This window comes from Moschus berezovskii, chromosome 22, assembly GCF_049115385.1.
Source record: "Moschus berezovskii isolate FMDL1 chromosome 22, NW_MosBer_1.0, whole genome shotgun sequence".
NCBI lineage: Eukaryota > Metazoa > Chordata > Mammalia > Artiodactyla > Moschidae > Moschus > Moschus berezovskii.
In genome coordinates this window covers 26,364,656-26,383,540 of record NC_142481.1, presented here as the reverse complement: position 1 = coordinate 26,383,540, position 18,885 = coordinate 26,364,656, and the positions used below count along the sequence as shown (strand labels likewise).

Genomic DNA, 18,885 nt, shown 5'->3' with positions numbered 1-18,885 from the left:
GCGACCCCATGAACCGCAGCACGCCAGGCCTCCCTGTCCATCACCAAATCCTGGAGTTCACCCAAACCCATGTCCATCAAGTTGGTGATGCCATCCAACCATCTCATCCTCTGTTGTCCCCTTCTCCTCCTGCCCTCAATCTATGTACATGTTAATATATGATATTTGTTTTTCTCTTTCTGACTTACTTCACTCTGTGTAATAGACTCTAGGTTCATTCCCTCATTAGGACTGACTCAAATGTGTTCTTTTTATGGCTGAGTAATATTCCATTGTATATATGCACCACAACTTCTTTATCCATTCGTCAGTGGATATCTAGGTTGCTTCTGTGTCCTAGCTATTGTAAATAGTGCTGAAACAGACACTGCAGCACATGCGTCAATTATAGTTTTCTCAGGGTATATGCCCAGTAGTGGAATTGTTGGGTCATACAGTTCTATTCCTAGTTCTTTAAAGGAATCTCCACTCTTGGACTTTTGAAGGAACTAGTTTTCAGGTTGCAAGTGTTCTTTTATAGAAATTAAAAAAAATGTTTTTTGGCGTGCTGTGTCTTCGTTGTGGTGTGCGGGCTTTCTCTAGTTGCAGCAAGCGGGAGCTACTCTTCATCGCAGCGCAGGGGCTTCTCATTGCGGTGGCGTCCCTTGTTGCGGAGCACAGGCTCTGGTCCTCTGGCTTCAGTAGTTGTGGCACGTAGGCTTAGTCGCTCTGCAGCATGTAAAATCTTCCCTTACCAGGGATCACCTGCATTGGCAGGCTGATTCTTAACCACTGTGCCACCAGGGAGATCCTATAGAAATATTAAAAATATATATATTTATTTGGCTGCATAAGGTCTTAGTTGCACCATGAGGCATTTAGTTCCCTGACCAGAGATCAAACACTGATCCCCTGCATGGGGAGCGTGGAGTCTTAGTCATTGGAGCACAGGGAAGTCCCTCTTGGGTTTTTGAAGGAACTAGTTTTCAGACTACAAACGTTCGTTTCTAGAAGTATTTGGAACTCACCAAGCCCCGTAGTGAAACTGACTGAAAACAGACTCAAAAGGATTCAGAGAGATCCATTACAGGGAAGAAAAGTTAAAGGAAGGGAGAGATGCCTTGAGAGTTCGAAAATCTGAAGGATTACTGATTTCTACCTTATATCCTTGAATTGATCAAGACATTTTTGGGGGTCTAAGTTCTTAAAGGACTGTATCTGTTTCTTAGAGAGATGCAGGGCAGACTTTTTTTTGGTGGGGGGCGGTTGTCTCTATGAAATGGTCATGGAGATGGTTATTTATACATACCCTGCCTTGTTCTAGAAAACCAGCTTATAATAATACAGTAGCAACTAAGAGATAAAATGAAGTGGTGGTTTGATGGGTAGTGTGGGCAGGGAGGGAGGTTGGACTATGTGGCATTTTCCTGGTCTAGCTTTGTAAGATGTGGGGAGGCATGGAAGGACTGCCTACTCTTTGGAAGTTCTCATAAATGCCGCCCTTTCTCGGTAATTATTGAACAGCCCTGAGCTGGAGGCTGTGGATCCCGAGCAGTAACTGGATGGAGGCCATTCCGTGTGGCTGGTCTCAGTGGTGGGGTCGGGTGTGTGTATGCAGCAGTTTCCAGATCCCCTGGGGTTTGGTTCCTCTGCCTCGTGTCAGCTTGTTCTGTTTCTTCTTTGCCCATAGGGCTGAACTTGCCTAGCGTTCTAGGGGCTGGGTGACTCTGAACTGCCCTCTCACCTCAACTCATGGAGCCAGGTGTCCGTTAGTCTCTCCTTATGGAACTCAGCCAGGACCATGTAACTACGGGACTGACTTGCCCGTACTGAGCTTTTGTTGTAAACTCTTTTTACCCCTTATTTCAAAGCAAAATATTTCCAGGATTGAAAATTAAAAAACAACTTTTTTAGGGCTTCCCTGGTGATCCAGTGATTGAGGCTCTGTGCTTCCAATGTGTGAGGGGCGAGGAGGGCGCAGATTCAATCCCTAGTCAGGGAACTAGATCCCGAATGCCTTTAGGCATGGCCAAAAAAAAAAAAATTAAAAAACCCAACTTTTTAGCCCAAATAATAAGTCCCTACAATTGTTTATGTAGAGATGATTCCTGATGACTTTTCTTTAGTGTCTCTTGACCTGTTTAGACTCTTTTCGCTCCCACTCTATCCTGGTTAGGGGATGCTGCTTGGAACTGCTTTCTTCCTCTGCATACCATCAGTATCTCTTACTCTTTTCTTTCGGTCCTGCAGATATAAGCAAACATATAAGCAATATAGAAATTACCTAGCAAACCTAATGCTCTCAAATGTTTAGAAGAAAAAACAAGTACATCCTTCCCCACCAGCCTGATACAACAGTTAGGCATATTCCTCCATGTTCCTTTTTCCATGCCGCAAGACAAGTTTGAAGATGCAGTGAAAAACGTTGCCAGGGAAGCCAGAGTTGGTGAAGTGGGAACTCATAACTTACAGAATCTTAACCTTGGTGTGTGTTTGCGTTTGTCCATCCACATTGCTTTTTGTGTCCAACAGTGGAGAACACACAGCTGACCCTGAACCTGCAGACAGAGAACAAAGGCGGTGTTGTCTCGGGTGGTGAGCTGACAATTTTCCTGGACGGGCCGACTGTTGATCTGGGAAGCGTGCCTAATGGCAGCGCCGTGACGGATGGTGAGTGCCGCCCTGCTCCCCAGGGCTGTGCCGGGACAGGGCAGGGTGGGGCGGGGCGGGGCAGGGCTGAGGAGGTGCCTGGAGCTTGGTTCTTTACAAGATATCTGGGTTCAGGTACTGCTCAGCCGGCCCTGACTCTTCAGAGCATCGTGGATCCCAGTCATGACATGCTTTTTCAAGGACTACTTTCCGATAAAGGACCAAAATAAATGTCAAGTCTTTGTGAGTGTGTTGTTTTTTGGGTTTGAGAACAGAGAGAAACATCTTTTCATCCCACATGGACTTTGGAAAATAAAGCTCTTTATTAAATGTTACTTGGGCCCATTTTTCTTCTTCCCAATGCACTTAAACTCCCTGGGGAGCTTGAGAGTCTTTTATGAGATGGTCTTGGTTGGGAGAGGGGAACCGTGTGTCTCAGAGATTCACACCAGCAACATACAGGCAAGAAGCAGGGAAATCGGAGAGTGGTTCCTGCCTCGTCCTGAATGTGGGCGGTTTGTTTCTTTTCATCTAGTCAGAAATTAGTCACCTTTGGATCTAGCAGGAAATTATCTCATGACGTCTGAGGTCTGAAATGGGTTGGCTCTCTGCATAATTTTTTCTCATTAAATATGATGTAACTATGGCGCTTTCCAGGCCTCAACCAGGCTTTCCATAGGTGCAGGGGGTGAGATTCGAGTTCTGTTCCAAGGGTATTTGGGTGGAGTCTCAGTGACTGGATGGACCTTACTGCTGCAAATCCTCCCTCAGCTGGGCTGCATGGTGCTTGGGGCACTTTAGGTGCATCTAGAGAACACGCATCATTCACTCATTCAGCACATATATCCATAACTGAGCACTGGTATGTACTAGCTCCTGGACCAGGTGCTGGCCAGATGGCAGGGGCAAAATTCACATGGTCTCTGCTCCCTAGAGCTTGTGATCTATTCCGCAGGGGCAGGGGATGTTAGACACCAAACGAGTAAATGCACAAATAATTATATAATCATAACTGACCTGCTATGAAGGAAGAGTGCTGGGTGGTGTGAGGTTCCTCCCCTTTAGGGGGAATCTTCTACACTAGGGACCCGGAGAAGGTTTTCTTTGAGGACGCTGAGACCTGCTGGAACATGAGTTTAGACAGGCGAAGGTGGGGATGTGAAGTGTTGGAGTGGCTGAGTAAGAGGTAGAGGGGTCTCAGGCGCAAAGGCTCTCAGATGGAAGCGAGTGTGGCCTTTCATAGGCACAGGGACGGCCAGTTGGATAGTGAGGAGTGAGAAAAGTAGAGTGGTGGGAGATGAGACCAGTTGGATCACACAGCCTCTAAGGCCTCGATGAGGATTTGGAAGCTCAACGTAAGAAGCAGAAGGCTGTTGAAGGGTTTTTAATCAGGAGAGTGTCATGATTTGATTTAGATTGGATCTGATCTGTTAAGTTTTTTTATTTTATTTTAAAAATGTTTATTTTTTTGGCTGCATCAGGTCTTCATTGTGGCCCATGGGCTCTCTAGTTGCGGGCTTAGTTGTCCTGTGGCATGTAGGATCTTAGTTCCCTGACCGGAGATGGAACCCATATCCCCTTCATTGCAAGGTGGATTCTTAACCCCTGAACTGCCAGGGATGTCCCTGATTTGGCTTTTCAAAAGCTCGCTGATTACGATGTGGAGAGATGCCCCAGTTCCTTGCCCCCACTTTGCATAGCCAGCATCTGGCCTCTGTCTCACGTGGTGTGGTTTCATTTAATGTCTAAGGCAACATGCTTGTAAAGTGCCTGAGACGTTCTTGAAGGTCTTGAGGAAGAGGAGGTGTTTCCTGGGTTTGAACCCCTTTGTTCCTTGGTCCCAGTCAGATCTCACCTGGCCGTCCCTGTCCTTGTTGGGCTGGCAACTGCTGCTTAGTGGACAGTCGCTGTCCCTCGGGGGTGGAAACACACAGTTAGCAGTGTTGCCGTACCCACATCTCAAACAGAGGGGTGAGCTTCTCAGTGTTTCTTTCTTATGATGGATCCCTTTTCCAGGTTCACAGCCACCTTCGAGAGAATCCAGCGGGACAACCGTTGCTCCAGAGAGCCGCCACCAGCCCCCCAGCACAAACTGCTTTGGTGGGAGATCCCGGTAAGACATCCTCCTCCTGCCCTGTGAAGGAGGGGGAACCAGGAGTTGCTCAGAGCTCCTGAAAACATGTGGGAAAGTGACGAGGAACAGTTTATGTTAGAAACTGTCAGAAATTTCCAGAGAGCTTGTAACTGACTTGCAAGACTTATAAGTATGTTAATATGGCCCAGAGGGGAATACACAACTCAGGATTCTCAGACGGGTCAGTGGTTCCTTGACAAAGATGGGGATGGACCAAGTTGTTTGTTGCTCAGCTGAGCAGAGCTTGACTGCTTTTTGATGATCCGGTACCATGGCCACAGTTATCCTTCCAGGAAACACAAAGGAACATTTAGAGCAGTGGTTCTTTTTTTTTTCCTTTTTATTTAGGCTTGCCGTGCAAAGATTTTCTCCAGTTAATGGTGAGCTGGGGCTGCTCTCTAGCTGCGGTGTGCAGGCTCCTCATTGCAATGGTTTCTCTTGTTGAAGAGCGTGGGCCTTAGGGCACACGGGCTTCACTAGTTGTGGTGGTTGGGCCTAGCTGCCCCAAGGCCTGTGGGATCCTCCTGGACCAAGGATCAAACCCCTTCAACCTGCATTAGCAGGAAGGTTTCCAACCAGCAGACCACCAGGGAGGTCCCCAGAGCAGTGTTTTTGTGTATGTGACATCTGTCTCTACATTTTTGTTTGTGGGGATGATCCATAATTCCCTTTGGAGTGCTGATTCAGACCTCCTGCACTCAGAGTCTGAGCTGTATTATATATATTTGTTATATACACATCACAAATGATGTTATTTTTAGACTTAATTTTATTTATTGACATCCCCATCTTATACCTGTGTTAATGGTTCATACTCATCTCCATGGCCACTAAATTCCCAGGCAGGGGAATAGTTTTAAGTATATTAGATGGGGAGGAGTTTTTATTATATATTGTTTCTTGTTTCATTGTTTGTTACACTGTACAAAATTCTTAGACATTTTAAAAAAATTTTAAGGAAAAGAATCATATGGAATGTAGTTTGTAAACCAGAGAGCAGGTGAATAACTGGTAAAATCTTCCCCAAAATGTCCCTGGGGCATGGGGAATAATGCTTTAAGAAACAGAGTATATAGCAAGCTGGGGCTGCTATATACCCACAGCATCTGGAAAGACTGCACTGAGGACAGTGATCAGCCTGTCTGGATTTTGTGGTCTTAAGGGCTTGTGAGGTCTTGAAGGCCAGCAGGCGTCAGGAACAAGAGAGGGTTAGACGTTTGGATCTTCTGTCTATAGCATCGTTAGGAGCAGAGGTACCATTTCCCTGTTGTCTTTTCTCCAAGCTTCTGCAGAGCTCTGGCCTCATATCCTGAAGATGGGTCACCTAGTCTATCACGGAGAAGAGAGACTTTAAGTTGGAAAAAGTAGCTAGGTCTAACAGGGTTATTGTTGTTTAGTTGCTTAGTCATGTCTGACTGTGACCCCATGGACTGCAGCACACCAGGCTTCCCTGTCCTTCACTATCTCCCGGACTTTGCTCAAACTCATGTCCATTGAGTTGGTGATGCCATCCAACCATCTGATCCTCTGTTGTCCCCTTCTTCTCCTGCCTTCAGTCTTTCCCAGCATCAGGGTCTTTTCCAATGAGTCAGTTCTTCACATCAGGTGGCCAAAGTATTGGAGCTTCAGCTTTAGCATCAGTCCTTCCAATGAATATTCAGGACTGATTTCCTTTAGGATGGACTGGTTTGATGTCCTCACTGCCCAAGGGACTCTCAAGAATCTTCTCCAGCACCACAATTTGAAAGCATCAGTTCTTCAGCGTTCAGTCTTCTTTATAGTCCAACTCTCACATCCGTACATGACTACTGGAGTCTCACAGCATCAAGTACCAATAATACAACTGGCAAATCTTGTATCAACAGTGGCACCATTGGCACCCAGAGCTAAACAAACAGAATCTCTTCAGTGGCGAGTGGCTGGTGAAGAGGAGCCGCTCCGGTGCTCACCGTGAGAATGCTGCTTCTGAGCCCTGGTGCTCGTCCCTGCCATCCTGGTCTTTGAGCTGACTTGGAAAATTTGTGTCAGGCACAGCTGATGTCGCTTAATTTGGGGCTGGAAGGCAGCGTTCAGCTCTTAACAGGTTCAGACTTAAGTTCTTGAGCTATTTGTTGCTCTCTGAAGTTCTCTGATTGGTAGACCTTGAAATTCACATATCTGGGTAGCCCTCCTTTGTGCTCTTGTTTGTGTTGAGGGTTGTTGATTGTTAGAGCAGTAGCCAGACTTCAACAGAAAATCGGTCGCAGTTTTGCCCACAACACCCAGTGGACATTCAATGTTAGTTAATTGTCAGTGGACAGAGTGCTTCTAGGTAATTGAAGCCATGTGGGAGCCTCCTCTATCTGCCTGGCTACTGCTGCATTTTCCATGTGTGGTCTGTGAGTTTTCACAGGCCTCTGCCATCTAGGTATTCATTGTATGTTCGCATGGAACCCACTGCCATTTGGTGGCAAACACTTTTGGATATATGGCCTTTATGAAGTCACCGTGCACACAGGGAGGGGCAGGGTGGTCTACTGGATGAGTGTGAAGCTCTGGCAGCAGATGTAGACTGAATCCTGACCTGTCACTGACTTGCTGTACGTTATTGGGCAAGTCATCAAACTTCTCAGCCTCTTAGTCTTTTCAGGTGTAAAATGGGGGTATCGCCTGCCTCACGAGATCACTGCAGGAATTAATTGGGATGAGTTAGGTGGCTCAGATGGTAAAGAACCTGTCTGTAATGCAGGAGACCTGTGTTCAACCCCTGGCTTGGGAAGATCCCCTGGAGAAGGGAATGCCTACTCACTCCAGCATTCTTGCTGGAGAATCCCATGGACAGAGGAGCCTGGCGGGTTACAGTCCATGGGGTCGGAAAGAGTCAGACACGACTGAGTGACTAACACGCAACACCATCTGAGGGCCTTGCACACAGGCATCGCGCAGTAAAGGCCAGGAGTTGCATCTGGAGACTGTCTTTCACGCCCCACTTGCCCACCCCCAAACCTGGGACGTAACGCATGATGAAGCATTCCCGTCCAGGAGTCTGTAGTTAGGAGGGTGATGAATCAAACCTTCAGGACTCAGGGACAATCCTCTGCTGTCCTTGGTTTCCTGTGGCAGAGAGAATGACGGGCTTCAGCACGCCGCCTCCCAGACTAAATATTTAACTTTCGCCGTCTGAAAGGGTAGGTTTTTCTTGGACTTGGGTGCTATTCTCCGTGATCAAAGGTGCTCTGATGTGCCCATGAAGGTGAAGATTGCAGTGTGAAAGCAGCCTTTTCCTATCCTGCCCCTGCTTTATAAAGCTGTAGAACTGGAACCGTGTAAGAGCTGTATCTTAAGGATTCATCTCCCCAAGTTCATCTAGCAACATTTCCAGGTGCTTGCTGAACAGGACCTCATAGCTCCGTCTCCTAGTGGGATCTTTCCCACTCATTTCAGGTCATCAGGTGGAACATCTCTAGTTGTTTTGCCATTTGGGCTGCCACATGGAAGCAGCATGGTATCACCATCCATGGCATAAAGTTATTAGCAGACCAACCACGTTAATATCCACTCAGTGGGTCTGGTTGAATAAAGAAAGAGTTAATATCACACACTGTTGTATAGTCTTGCAATGAAATGCTGTCTGGTAGCAAAAAAATGGGGAATAGATAGTTAATGTGTTGGAATCTCAGAAACATAATGTTGAACAAGAGCTGCAGATGACAGAAAAAATATACAGTATAAAGTCATTTATATAAAGTTTAAAAATGTAAAACGAAACCATGTATATATATATTTTTTATGGATACCTTTGTGGGTGGTAAAACTGTAAAAAACAGAAGGGACTCATTAACCCTGAATTCAGAAGGATGTTTGTCACTGGTGGGTTTAATGAAGAAAAAGCGCAATGAAAGCTTCTGGGTACTGGGAATGCTATTTTTTAGCCCAGGGTTTTTTTCCTTTAACTGAATATTTAATATATTCTTTCATTTGCATGATATATTTCACAATACAGAAACTATCATCTACCAGTCTAGGTAGGCTGAATAGGAATGGTGTTTGGTTGCAGAGATTGTCGTCTGCCGTTGAGGCAGACAGGTTTCAGAACTTTGGGTTTCTCCAGGCCGGATAACGAGCGCTTGCTTCTCTTCCTCCCTGTTCTTCTTTACAGCAGTGGAGCTGGTGATTCTAAGACGATGCTCCACGCTGGCCTTTGGCTGCTGCGCTTCCGCCACTTAGACATCTCAGGTGGGAGAATGTCATCTGGGCCTTGGGAACAGGATCCAGATGAAAGCTGGCTACTGCCAGACCGTGTGTCAGAATAGCAGTAATCTTGATGGCCCGAGAAGGCCAGTCTGGTACCATTTTGTGCTTGGAGTGGGGATTGTTACGTGGGGGTACCCAGGGCTCTGTCTGCGAGTGTACGGGACTGTGTGTCAGAATAGCAGTAATCTAGGTGGCCCGAGAGGGCCAGTCTGGTACCGTTTTGTGCTTGGAGTGGGGACTGTTACGTGGGGTACCCAGGGCTCTGTCTGCGAGTGTACGGGACTGTATGTCAGAATAGCAGTAATCTAGGTGGCCCAAAAGGGCCAGTCTGGTACCGTTTTGTGCTTGGAGTGGGGACTGTTATGTGGGGTACCCAGGGTTCTGTCTGTGAGTGTGCTGTCCCAGCCTCCGTCCTCAGCCTGTGTTCCCTGTTCCAGTGTTGCGGAGCCCCCTGGGAGAGTGTGTGCTAGTTGGCACGGGGAGGGCCTTCCACACCCTCCAATAATCCCCCAGTGTTTGTTTTATTTTGCTGGAATGAGGGCTGACTTGGGAACTGTGCCTAAGTCAATTCAGGTTTTGCAGATCTCCTGTGTGCCCGGTGTCGTGCACACATTGCCTTGCACGAGGCTTGCCAGAAGCCTGGTGTCTGCTTTCCACAGGCAGTCTTCATGACATATCCTATGTATGTGAAGTTTCACACCCTGGGAGGCTCTGAGAGAGAAGAGATGAGTGTGTGGCGAGGACGACCCTGAGGGGAGGGAGGGCGGAAGTTTGCAGAGAGACTTGTCCACCGTCCAAGGGTTCAGTACAGTGGCTTGGGGGCTAACGGTGGTAACTAGGGAAGCTGGCACTGGGGTGAGCATGGAGGGAAAAAGAACCCAGCAGGGGGATCCCCGATGGTACTGGCAGCCCTCTTCAGAGATAGCGTCAGGTGAGAAATGGTTGGGAAATTCCAGACTGAAGGTGGAAAGCCAGGGCCTCGGAATCCCTCTGTGGTTTGCTGATTCTTCATCACCTGTGATTTTACCCCCTCCTCCTTGGCTATTACATGAAATCAGGGAGTTAAGGTGGTGTCAACTGATGGGTGAAACTATCAGAGGCCTGTCTGTGAACTATGCTGTTGCCCCAAGCACAGACTTAAGATTTCTTCTGACTTGCAGACAGAAAAGGATAAATATCCTTTGACATCTCTTATATACAGAATCTAAAAAGAAATGATACAAATAAACCTACAGAACAGAAAGAGATTCAGACTTAGAGAATGAACTTATGGCTTGGGGAGGTGGGAGGGAAGAGACAGTTAGGGAGTTTGGGATGGGTGTGGACATACTGCTATATTTAAAATGGATAACCAAGATGGACCTACTGTATGGCATATGGAACTCAGTTGAATGTTATGTCGCAGCTTGGATGGGAGGGGTGTTTGGGGAAGAATGGATACATGTATATTTATGGCTGACTCCCTTCACTGTTCATCTGAAACTATCACAACACTATTAATCTTTAATTGGCTATACCCCAAAACAAAACAAAAAATTTAAAAAAAAAAAGAAAAAAAGGTTTCTTCCAACTTGAACAACTAGCTCCTCTGTCTAGAATCCCTGTAGATTTTCCATTGTCATACAGGGGAATGGTATGAGCAAATGGAAGAATGTATTGAATTTGATTTTGGGTTCATAAAGTTTTTCACTTATAGGTCTGAAATCTGTGAAAGAGATCTTGGTTAAGAACATATAGGGGCTTAAGTAATTAATTTTTCTTTATTATATACTATATATATTTATTATAAGAATATGTGTGAATGTACATGAGTGTGCATGAACATATTTGTGTGTGTGTTTGGTGTGAAGGGCTGGAGACCTCTGTTTACCATCAGCTGTCAGTATTGGGCCATGTTGGTCAGAATCTGCATTTTAACAAGCTCCCACACAGTTCTTTGACATGTGAGTTCATACTCTCCTATGATAGAGTTTTCATCCACCCTCCTTTCCTCTTTCCCTTTTTATCCTGCTCTGATGAAAGCATATCAGATTTACTGACTCCCTTGCCTTGGCATTAGTGACCTCTGGAGATTTAAAAGCCCTAATCTCGGAGACATGGAAAGGCCCAAGGTCTCTGGTGAGCTCTAAATAGCTCATCAGCTGTGTCTGCAGACAGCCTAGCCCAGAAAGGAAAGAAAAATAAACTTCACCGAGCGTGAGGCTGCTGGGAACACTGCTGGAAGTCCTTGGGGGACCAGCGAAGACTGGGAAGCAAAGCTGATGGGAACTAGAGGCAGATGGGAACTGAGCCTTCAGGCGCTGGGCCACTCTCTGTCATTGTTGGCCACTGCCACCTGTCCTTCCACTGAGATGACTTGAAGGTGCTTGATTCGGAACTGTCATTAGTTATTTTTGGCCACGTTGTGCCACTTGAGGATTCTAGCTCCCCCACCAGGACTGAGCCTGGGGCCCCAGCAGTGAAAGCTGCTATTCCTAACCACTGACCACCAGGGAATTCCCTTCAACCTGCAGTGATGTGGCGATGTCACCCTGTCAGCGTGACACTGATCCAAATGTCTTTATGGTCTCCATTCAGGCCTCCCACCCAATAACTTCTATTTAAAATCTAGCTGCAGGCTCATTGCAATTGCTGGGGAAGAGATAGGAGTAAGAAAAGGAATATGAGTAATTTGTTTACTCGTATGGTAATAACTGAGACCTGGTTCCTGCACAGAAGGCGCTTGCAGGGCCCTCTTCTGAGTAGATGGTATGTAAGGAATAGGATTGAGACTGTGGGCAAGAGCTACCCTGCATTCCCAAAGCCAGACATTGAAAAGTCATCATCGAGATGAAATACACATTTATTTATATGTTAATTTAATGCTTCTGCACTGATTACAGTTATGCATTATTGTATTGTTTTTGTTTTGGGGTTTTGTTTTTGTTTTTTTGGCTGTGCCATGTGGCTTGTGGGATCTTAGTTCCCTGACCAAGGATTGAACTCAGGTTTCTGGCACTCAGGAAGCAGAGTCTTAACCACTAGACCATCAGGGAATTCCCTATTGAATGTTTGTTTATTCAGATCCGTTTTATCTCATTGGTTTTTATTGGAGGCAGTTTTTGTTGGAGGCAATATTTGTTCCACAAACATGAATGCCAGGCTGTGAGCTGGGTTGTAGATAAAAAGATAAAGAAGTCATGGCCTTTGACATTGAGGACTGGCGTCTGGGGGAGACAGACCCAGGTGACAGTTCCAGAGTAGTGCGATGGACCCCATAGTGGTGGTGAGCGAAGCTAGTGGAAAGTTTACCTAAATCCACCAGGGGATAATAGGGGAAGACCTCACACGTTTGATCTGTATTTTGAAGGAGTTTGCAGACCAGTGAAGTGGGGGAAAGGGAAGTCGCTCAGGCTGAGGGAACAGCGTGGGCAAAGGCAATTGAGAATAAGAGAACTTGGCACATTTGGACATATTAGTCATTTGGTAATGTTGACACAAGATATTCAGGATGATAGCTGAAGCCAGCCATGGTCTGCAGGTCAAATCCAGGCTGCCGCTTATTTGTTTGTTTAGAGCAGTGTTTGGTTCACAGCAACACTGAGCAGCAAGTACAGAGATTTCCCACCTACCACATACACACAGCCTCCTGCAGCGGGGAGCATGCCGTCAGCACCCCACTCTAGAGTGGTTCGTGTTGCTTCAGTTGTTGAACCTACACTGACACATCATCATCCCAAATGATAATGAGAGGCTTTATCTCCCAGTGTCTGTAGTTTATATTAGGGTTCACTCTTGGTGTTGTGTACTTTATGATTTTGACACATGTATAGTGACATGCATCCACCATTATAGCATTATACAAAATAGTTTCAGTGCTCTAAAGATCTCCTGTATTCTGTCTGTTCATCCCTCTCTCCCTGTTAACCATTGATCTTTTTACTGTCTATATAGTTTTGCCTTTTCTAGAATGTCATCTAACTGGAATCATAAAATTTGTAGCTCTGATTGTAGCCCTTCACTTAGTAATATGCATCTAAGGTTCCTCCATGTCTCTTCATGGTTTGATAGCTCACTTGTTTTTTAGAACTAAATAATATTTCTGGTTCCATCACTTCATGGCAAATAGGTGGGGAAACAATGGAAACAGTGACAAACTTTATTTTTGGGGGCTCCAAAATCACTGCAGATGGTGACTGCTGCCATGAAATTAAAAGATGCTTGCTCCTTGGAAAAAAGTTATGACCAACCTAGACAGCATATTAAAAAGCAGAGACATTACTTTGCCAGCAAAGGTCCATCTAGTCAAAGCTTTGGTTTTTCCAGTAGTCATGTATGGATGTGAGAGTTGGACTATAAAGAAAGCTGAGTGCCAACGAATTGATGCTTTTGAACTGTGGTGTTGGAGAAAACTCTGGAGAGTCCCTTGGACTCTTGCAAGGAAATCCAACCAGTCCATCCTAAAGGAAATCAGTCCTGAATATTCATTGGAAAGACTGATGCTGAGGCTGAAGCTCCAATACTTTGGCCACTTGATGTGAAGAACTGACTCATTTGAAAAGACCCTGATGCTGGGGAAGACTGAAGGCAGGAGAAGAAGGGGACGACAGAGGATCAGATGGTTGGATGGCATCACCAACTTGATAGACATGAGTTTGAGTAAACTCCAGAAGTTGGTGATGAACAGGGATGCCTGGCGTGCTGCAGTCCACGGGGTCGCAAAGAGTTGGACATGACTGAGTGACTGAACTGAATTGACTGAAATAATATTTCATAATCTGGACATACCACAGTTTATTTATCCATTCACCTACTGAGGGACATTTTGGTTGCTTCCGAGTTTTGACAATTTTGAACAAAGCTACTGTAAACATCCTTGTGCAAATTTTTCTGTGGACCTGTTTTCAACTCCTTTGGATAAATACAAAGGAGAGCAATTGCTAGGTTGTATGGTAAGAGCAAAAGAGTACGTTTAGTTTTGTAACAAATTGCCAAGTTGTCTTCCAAAATGGCTATACCATTTTATATCCCCACCAGCAATGGATGAGAGTTCCTGTTGCTCCACATCCTCACCAGCATTTGGTGTTGTCAGTGTTCTAGATTTTGGTCTTTCTAATAGGCGTGTCGTGGTGTCTCATTTGCATTTCCCTGATGACATACAATGTAGAGTACCTTTTCATATACTCATTTGCCACCTATATATCTTTTTTGGTGAGGTGTCTGTTCAGGCCTTTTGCCCATTTTAAAATCAGGTTTTTCCTTTTCTTGTTGTTGAGTTTTAAGAGTTCTTTTTATATTTTGGATAGCAGTCTTTTATCAAGATATGTTTTTACAAATATTTTCTTTCAGTCTGAGTCTTGTCTTCTTATCCTCTTGACGAATTCTTTTTGTAAATAAAAATTTATTTGAATACAGCACATACTCATTTATTTGGGCTTCCCAGGTGACACTACTGGTAAAGAACCCGCTTGCTAATGCAGGAAACACAGGTTCGGTGCCTGGGTTGGGAAGATCCCCTGGAGAAGGAAATAACAACCCACTCCAGTATTCCTGCCTGGGAAATCCCATGGACAGAGGAGCCTGGCAGGCTACAGTCCATGGGGTTGCAAAAGAGTTGGACATGACTTAGCAACTAAAACAACAAACTGCTTCCAGAACCTAGCTGCCTTGTCGGAGAGTCTACTAGCTCCTGTAGTGAAGGAGTAGGAGAAGGGACACAGGAGAAGGCAGAAGAAGGTAGGAATGTCTTGACACAGTGGAGGCCAAGGCTAGACTGAGGGACCTGGAGGATTCCTAGATTCAGGTCCCTAGGACCTAGGGATCAAGAGGATTGATGTGGGAACTGGAGAGATAGGAGTGGAGGGCTAGCTGCAGGTGGTGGCTCCATTGCAGCGCGCAGACAGTTGCAGCCTATGGGATCTAGCTCCCAGACCAGGGATCAAACCTGGGGCCCCTGCATTCGGAGTATGGAATCTTAGTGACTTGACCACCAGGGAAGTCTGAAGTTGTCACTTTAAAATGACTTCCCCCATCATGGTTGTGATTGGTTCTTAGTAGGCTCTGTGGAACAGTGGTACTGACTGACTCTGGGGCAGTCATTCCTCTCAAAGTGTATCCGTAGGAGGAGAATGCAAGCCAAACCTCGGAGAGGCAGGGGACAACAAAGTGTATTCCTGACGTTGAACAGTGGTGCCAGTATAAGGGTCTCCATGATTTAGGGGGCAGGGGTGAAGTTTCTACTTTAACGAGACCTGTATCTGGATTCTGGGACTTCTCAGTCCTAAAAAATTGTAATTGAAAGGGCAAGAGTTGGGACTTCCCTGGTAGTCCTATGGCTAAGAGTCCACACTCCCAATGCAGGAATCTGATCAGGGAACTAGAACCTGCATTCTGAAACTAAGACCTGGAGTACCCAGATAAATAAATAATTAAAAAAAAAGAAAAAGACAACAAAAGGGAAAATGTTTAGAGAGAAGTCAGTGAAGAGTATGGATCTCAGAGAAAAGACTTGAGTCACGGGAACTAGGGCAGTTTGGGTATATGATGATCAAAGATCGGAGCAGAACTGACTGCAAATGCTTTGGACAGATGTGGATGGCGGGGAAAAGGACTGCTGAAGCCATGGTGTTTGTGGCTGTGGTTTGGTGTGATGAGATTAGACGTTTCCTTTAGGAGTCTTTTGGCCCTGGTTGGCTCCTTTCGAAAGCACTAAGGTCTGTGGAAGTGGAGATTTAGGGTTTGGTTTAGCAACTGTCTTCATAATGGCATACTCAATAACTTAAATAGAACGACTCTTTTTATACACTGGAACAATTCTATATTTAGGTTTTTCACTTTTCATTAGGTAAAAATAGTCACAGAACTAAAGCACAGAACACATCACAGGATTTCCTGAAGCTGTTATGTACTCATACCTTATTGAAAATATAGCGAAAATACTGGTCTCAATATTCTGAGTCTCCCATCCTTATTCCTATTTACGTATTAGTTCACTTCATTCTGGCGCCCGCCCTCTACCATTCTGCTGGAGTTACAGCCGCAAAGGCCCAGCTGACCTTGTCTGCAGGTTTGATCTTGTGGACTCGTTACGTAGCAACAGGATACACCATGAAATAACGCAGTTGAGGTGTGGTTAAGAAGGCGACCTGTAAGCAAAGCCTTGAAGAAGGTGAGGGATGTCTCCATGCAGCTCTCTTGTCTGGGAAGACTTTTGGGCAGAGGGGTGGCTCTTGCCAAGGAACCCAGCTGCGAGTGGGCCTTTGGAGTTGAAGGAGGCCAGTCTGGCTGGAGCGGAGGGAATGTTGGGAAAATAGGAGGAGGTGAAGGCAGTTAATAGGTGGGGCCAGGTTGTATCCAAGAATTCCTGCTTTGTGTATTTAAAGGTTTTATTCTTGGACCTACTATACAAGTTTGAAATATGTCTTATGGGTGAATTGAAATTTTTATCTTGTGATCCTCTCTTTTTCTAGCACCTTTAAAATTTTATTTGTTCTGGGCAATAAAAAGGAACAGCATTAGACAACATGGATGACTCTCAAAAGAATTATGCTAAATGCAAGAAGCCAGATATACAAAAGACTTCCTTGGCAGTCCAGTGGTTAGGAGTCCATGCTTTCACTACCTGGAAAGTGAAAGAGAAAGTGAAAGTCGCTCAGTCATGTCTGACTCTTTGTGACCCCATGGACTATACAGTCCACGGAATTCTCCAGCCCAGAATACTGGAGTGGATAGCCTTTCCCTTCTCCAGGGGATCTTCCTGACCCAGGAATTAACTGGGGTCTCCTGCATTGCAGGTGGATTCTTTACCAACTGAGCTATCAGGGAAGCCTCACTGCCTGGGGCCAGGTTCAATTCCTGGTTGGGGAACTAAGATCCTGCAAGCCAGGTAGTGGGGTCAAAAGTAAATAAATAAGTAAAATAAAATGGTTAAGGTGGTAAATTTAAAAAAGCCAGACACAAAAGGCTGCATTCTATGTGATTCCATTTATATAACATTCTGGAAGAGGCAAAATGATTGGGACAGAAATCATGTTAGTAATTGTTGGGAATTGAGGGGAGGGATTGACTACCAAGGGCACAAAGAAATTTTTGGGGGCAGTGTGTTTTATATCTTGATCATGGTGGTGATAACATGATTGTGAAAAGTGAAAGTGAAGTCCCTCAGTCATGTCCGACTCTTTGCGACCCCATGGATTGTAGCCTACCAGGCTCCTCTGTTCATGGGATTTTCCAGGCAACAGTACTGGAGTGGATTGCCATTTCCTTCTCCAGAGGATCTTCCCAACCCAGGGATCGAACCCAGGTCTCCCTCATTGTAGACAGACGCTTTACCATCTGAGCCACCAGGGAAGTCCACATGATTGTATATGCTGGTAAAACTCATTTATCTGTACCCTTGAAAGGGAGTGAATTTTACTATATGTAAATTATGCCTGAATTTTAAAAATCATTTAAAAAGTTTGTTTAGTTTGGTATTAGCATAACTTCCCCAGCTTCCTTTTGTTTTGTGTTTTCTGCATCCATTTTGTTTCCACATTTTTGGTGCTTATATATTAGATGGTGTTGCTTGAAACATCATTGAACTGGATTTTTAACAAACAGTACAAGGAGGGTGGCAAGTTGGAAGAACTAGATGAAGAGGACTAAGAGATGCAGACTTCTGGTTATAGAATAAATAAGTCATGAGAATATAATGTACAGCCTGGGGAATATGATCAATAATATTGTGATCACTTTGGTGGCAGATGATTTCTAGACTTTGTATACATCAGTTCAGATTGTATATAAATGTAGGATGACTATGTTGTATACCTGAAAGTAATACAGTTTGTATGTCCGCAATACTTCAATTACTATAATACCTTGTATCTTTAAACTGTCACGGTTGGTCCCCGTTTGTTTCTTGTGATTCATGGTATCTTTTCATCCTCTTGCCTTTTAAGTGCTGTCTGTTCCGCTTTCTTTGTCTCTCTTTGCTAAGCTAACTAGCCACTTTAAGCCTGTGTTTGGCCTGCCTTTTCTTTGTCTTTATGAGTTGAAGGTATCTTTGGCTCACAGATTATTTGATAATGGAGTGTGAAATTCTGCACTTAACAGCATAGAGAGAACAAGAATTTCTTCCCTGGCTCCCTGTCTGAAGATTTTCTGTTTGGACTGGGACTTCTCTTGGACTTTCATGGCACGTCTATTTGTCGGGTCTGTTTTGTGTGCTCATAAATGGCCTTTGAAGGTACAACTTTCAAATAAGAAATAGACAACAATTTTTAACATGAGATTAGTGAAAGTCTAGAGTAGGAGATTGTGTGAATCACTGCTGTTTGGTGAAGGAGAAGGGGAGATGAGGATATGGTTGGCTTTGTTCTTTCTCTTTAAAATTTTTCCCTTTAAAAAAGGTAAGCAAAACCTTTATTTGAAATCACACCCTACAGTTTTGCTTTACATGTAGAGAAGAATGATGAAATGGGGACTCCTGAGGAGTTGGTTTTTTTCTCTCCCGTCTGTAGCAGTCTTGTTTTGAAGGTGGGGAGGGGTACAGGGGGAGTTCTCAGCCAAACTCATCTGGGCCTTATGCATCTTTGTGTCCCCACCAGGGCCCCGAATGGTGCTCTGCTGCACGTAGCAGCAGCTCAGTGAATCCTTGTTGAGTTGAAAGAGTCTTGTGTTCCTGCTTCTCACTTGCCAGGACTTCAGGGTGGGTCTTGCTACCGGTTTACATTCCTTGGCACCTCGACTCCCTGAGAAGAGATGTTTTCAGGGGCACAGGGTACAGGGGAGACTTTTTATCAGGACAGCCTTGTCTTTCTAAAGCTTAGCGAGACCGCCAAGAGTGTGGTGGGTTCCCTCTGGTTGTTTTTTTTTTGGCTGCGGCATGCAGGATCCTAGTTCTCCAACCAGCGCTCCAACCCACGCAC

The 18,885-nt window shown here is 45.2% G+C and overlaps 1 protein-coding gene across 1 annotated transcript in view; it reads left to right on the top strand.

Moving 5' to 3' along the window:
• WWP2 (WW domain containing E3 ubiquitin protein ligase 2) overlaps positions 1-18,885 on the top strand; it is a 143,788-nt gene that overhangs the window by 56,261 nt on the left and 68,642 nt on the right. Inside the window, exons 5-6 of the mRNA XM_055412418.2 lie at positions 2,512-2,649; positions 4,645-4,741. Coding sequence (XP_055268393.1) covers positions 2,512-2,649; positions 4,645-4,741 — 235 coding nt within the window. The remainder of the gene's footprint in view (positions 1-2,511; positions 2,650-4,644; positions 4,742-18,885) is intronic.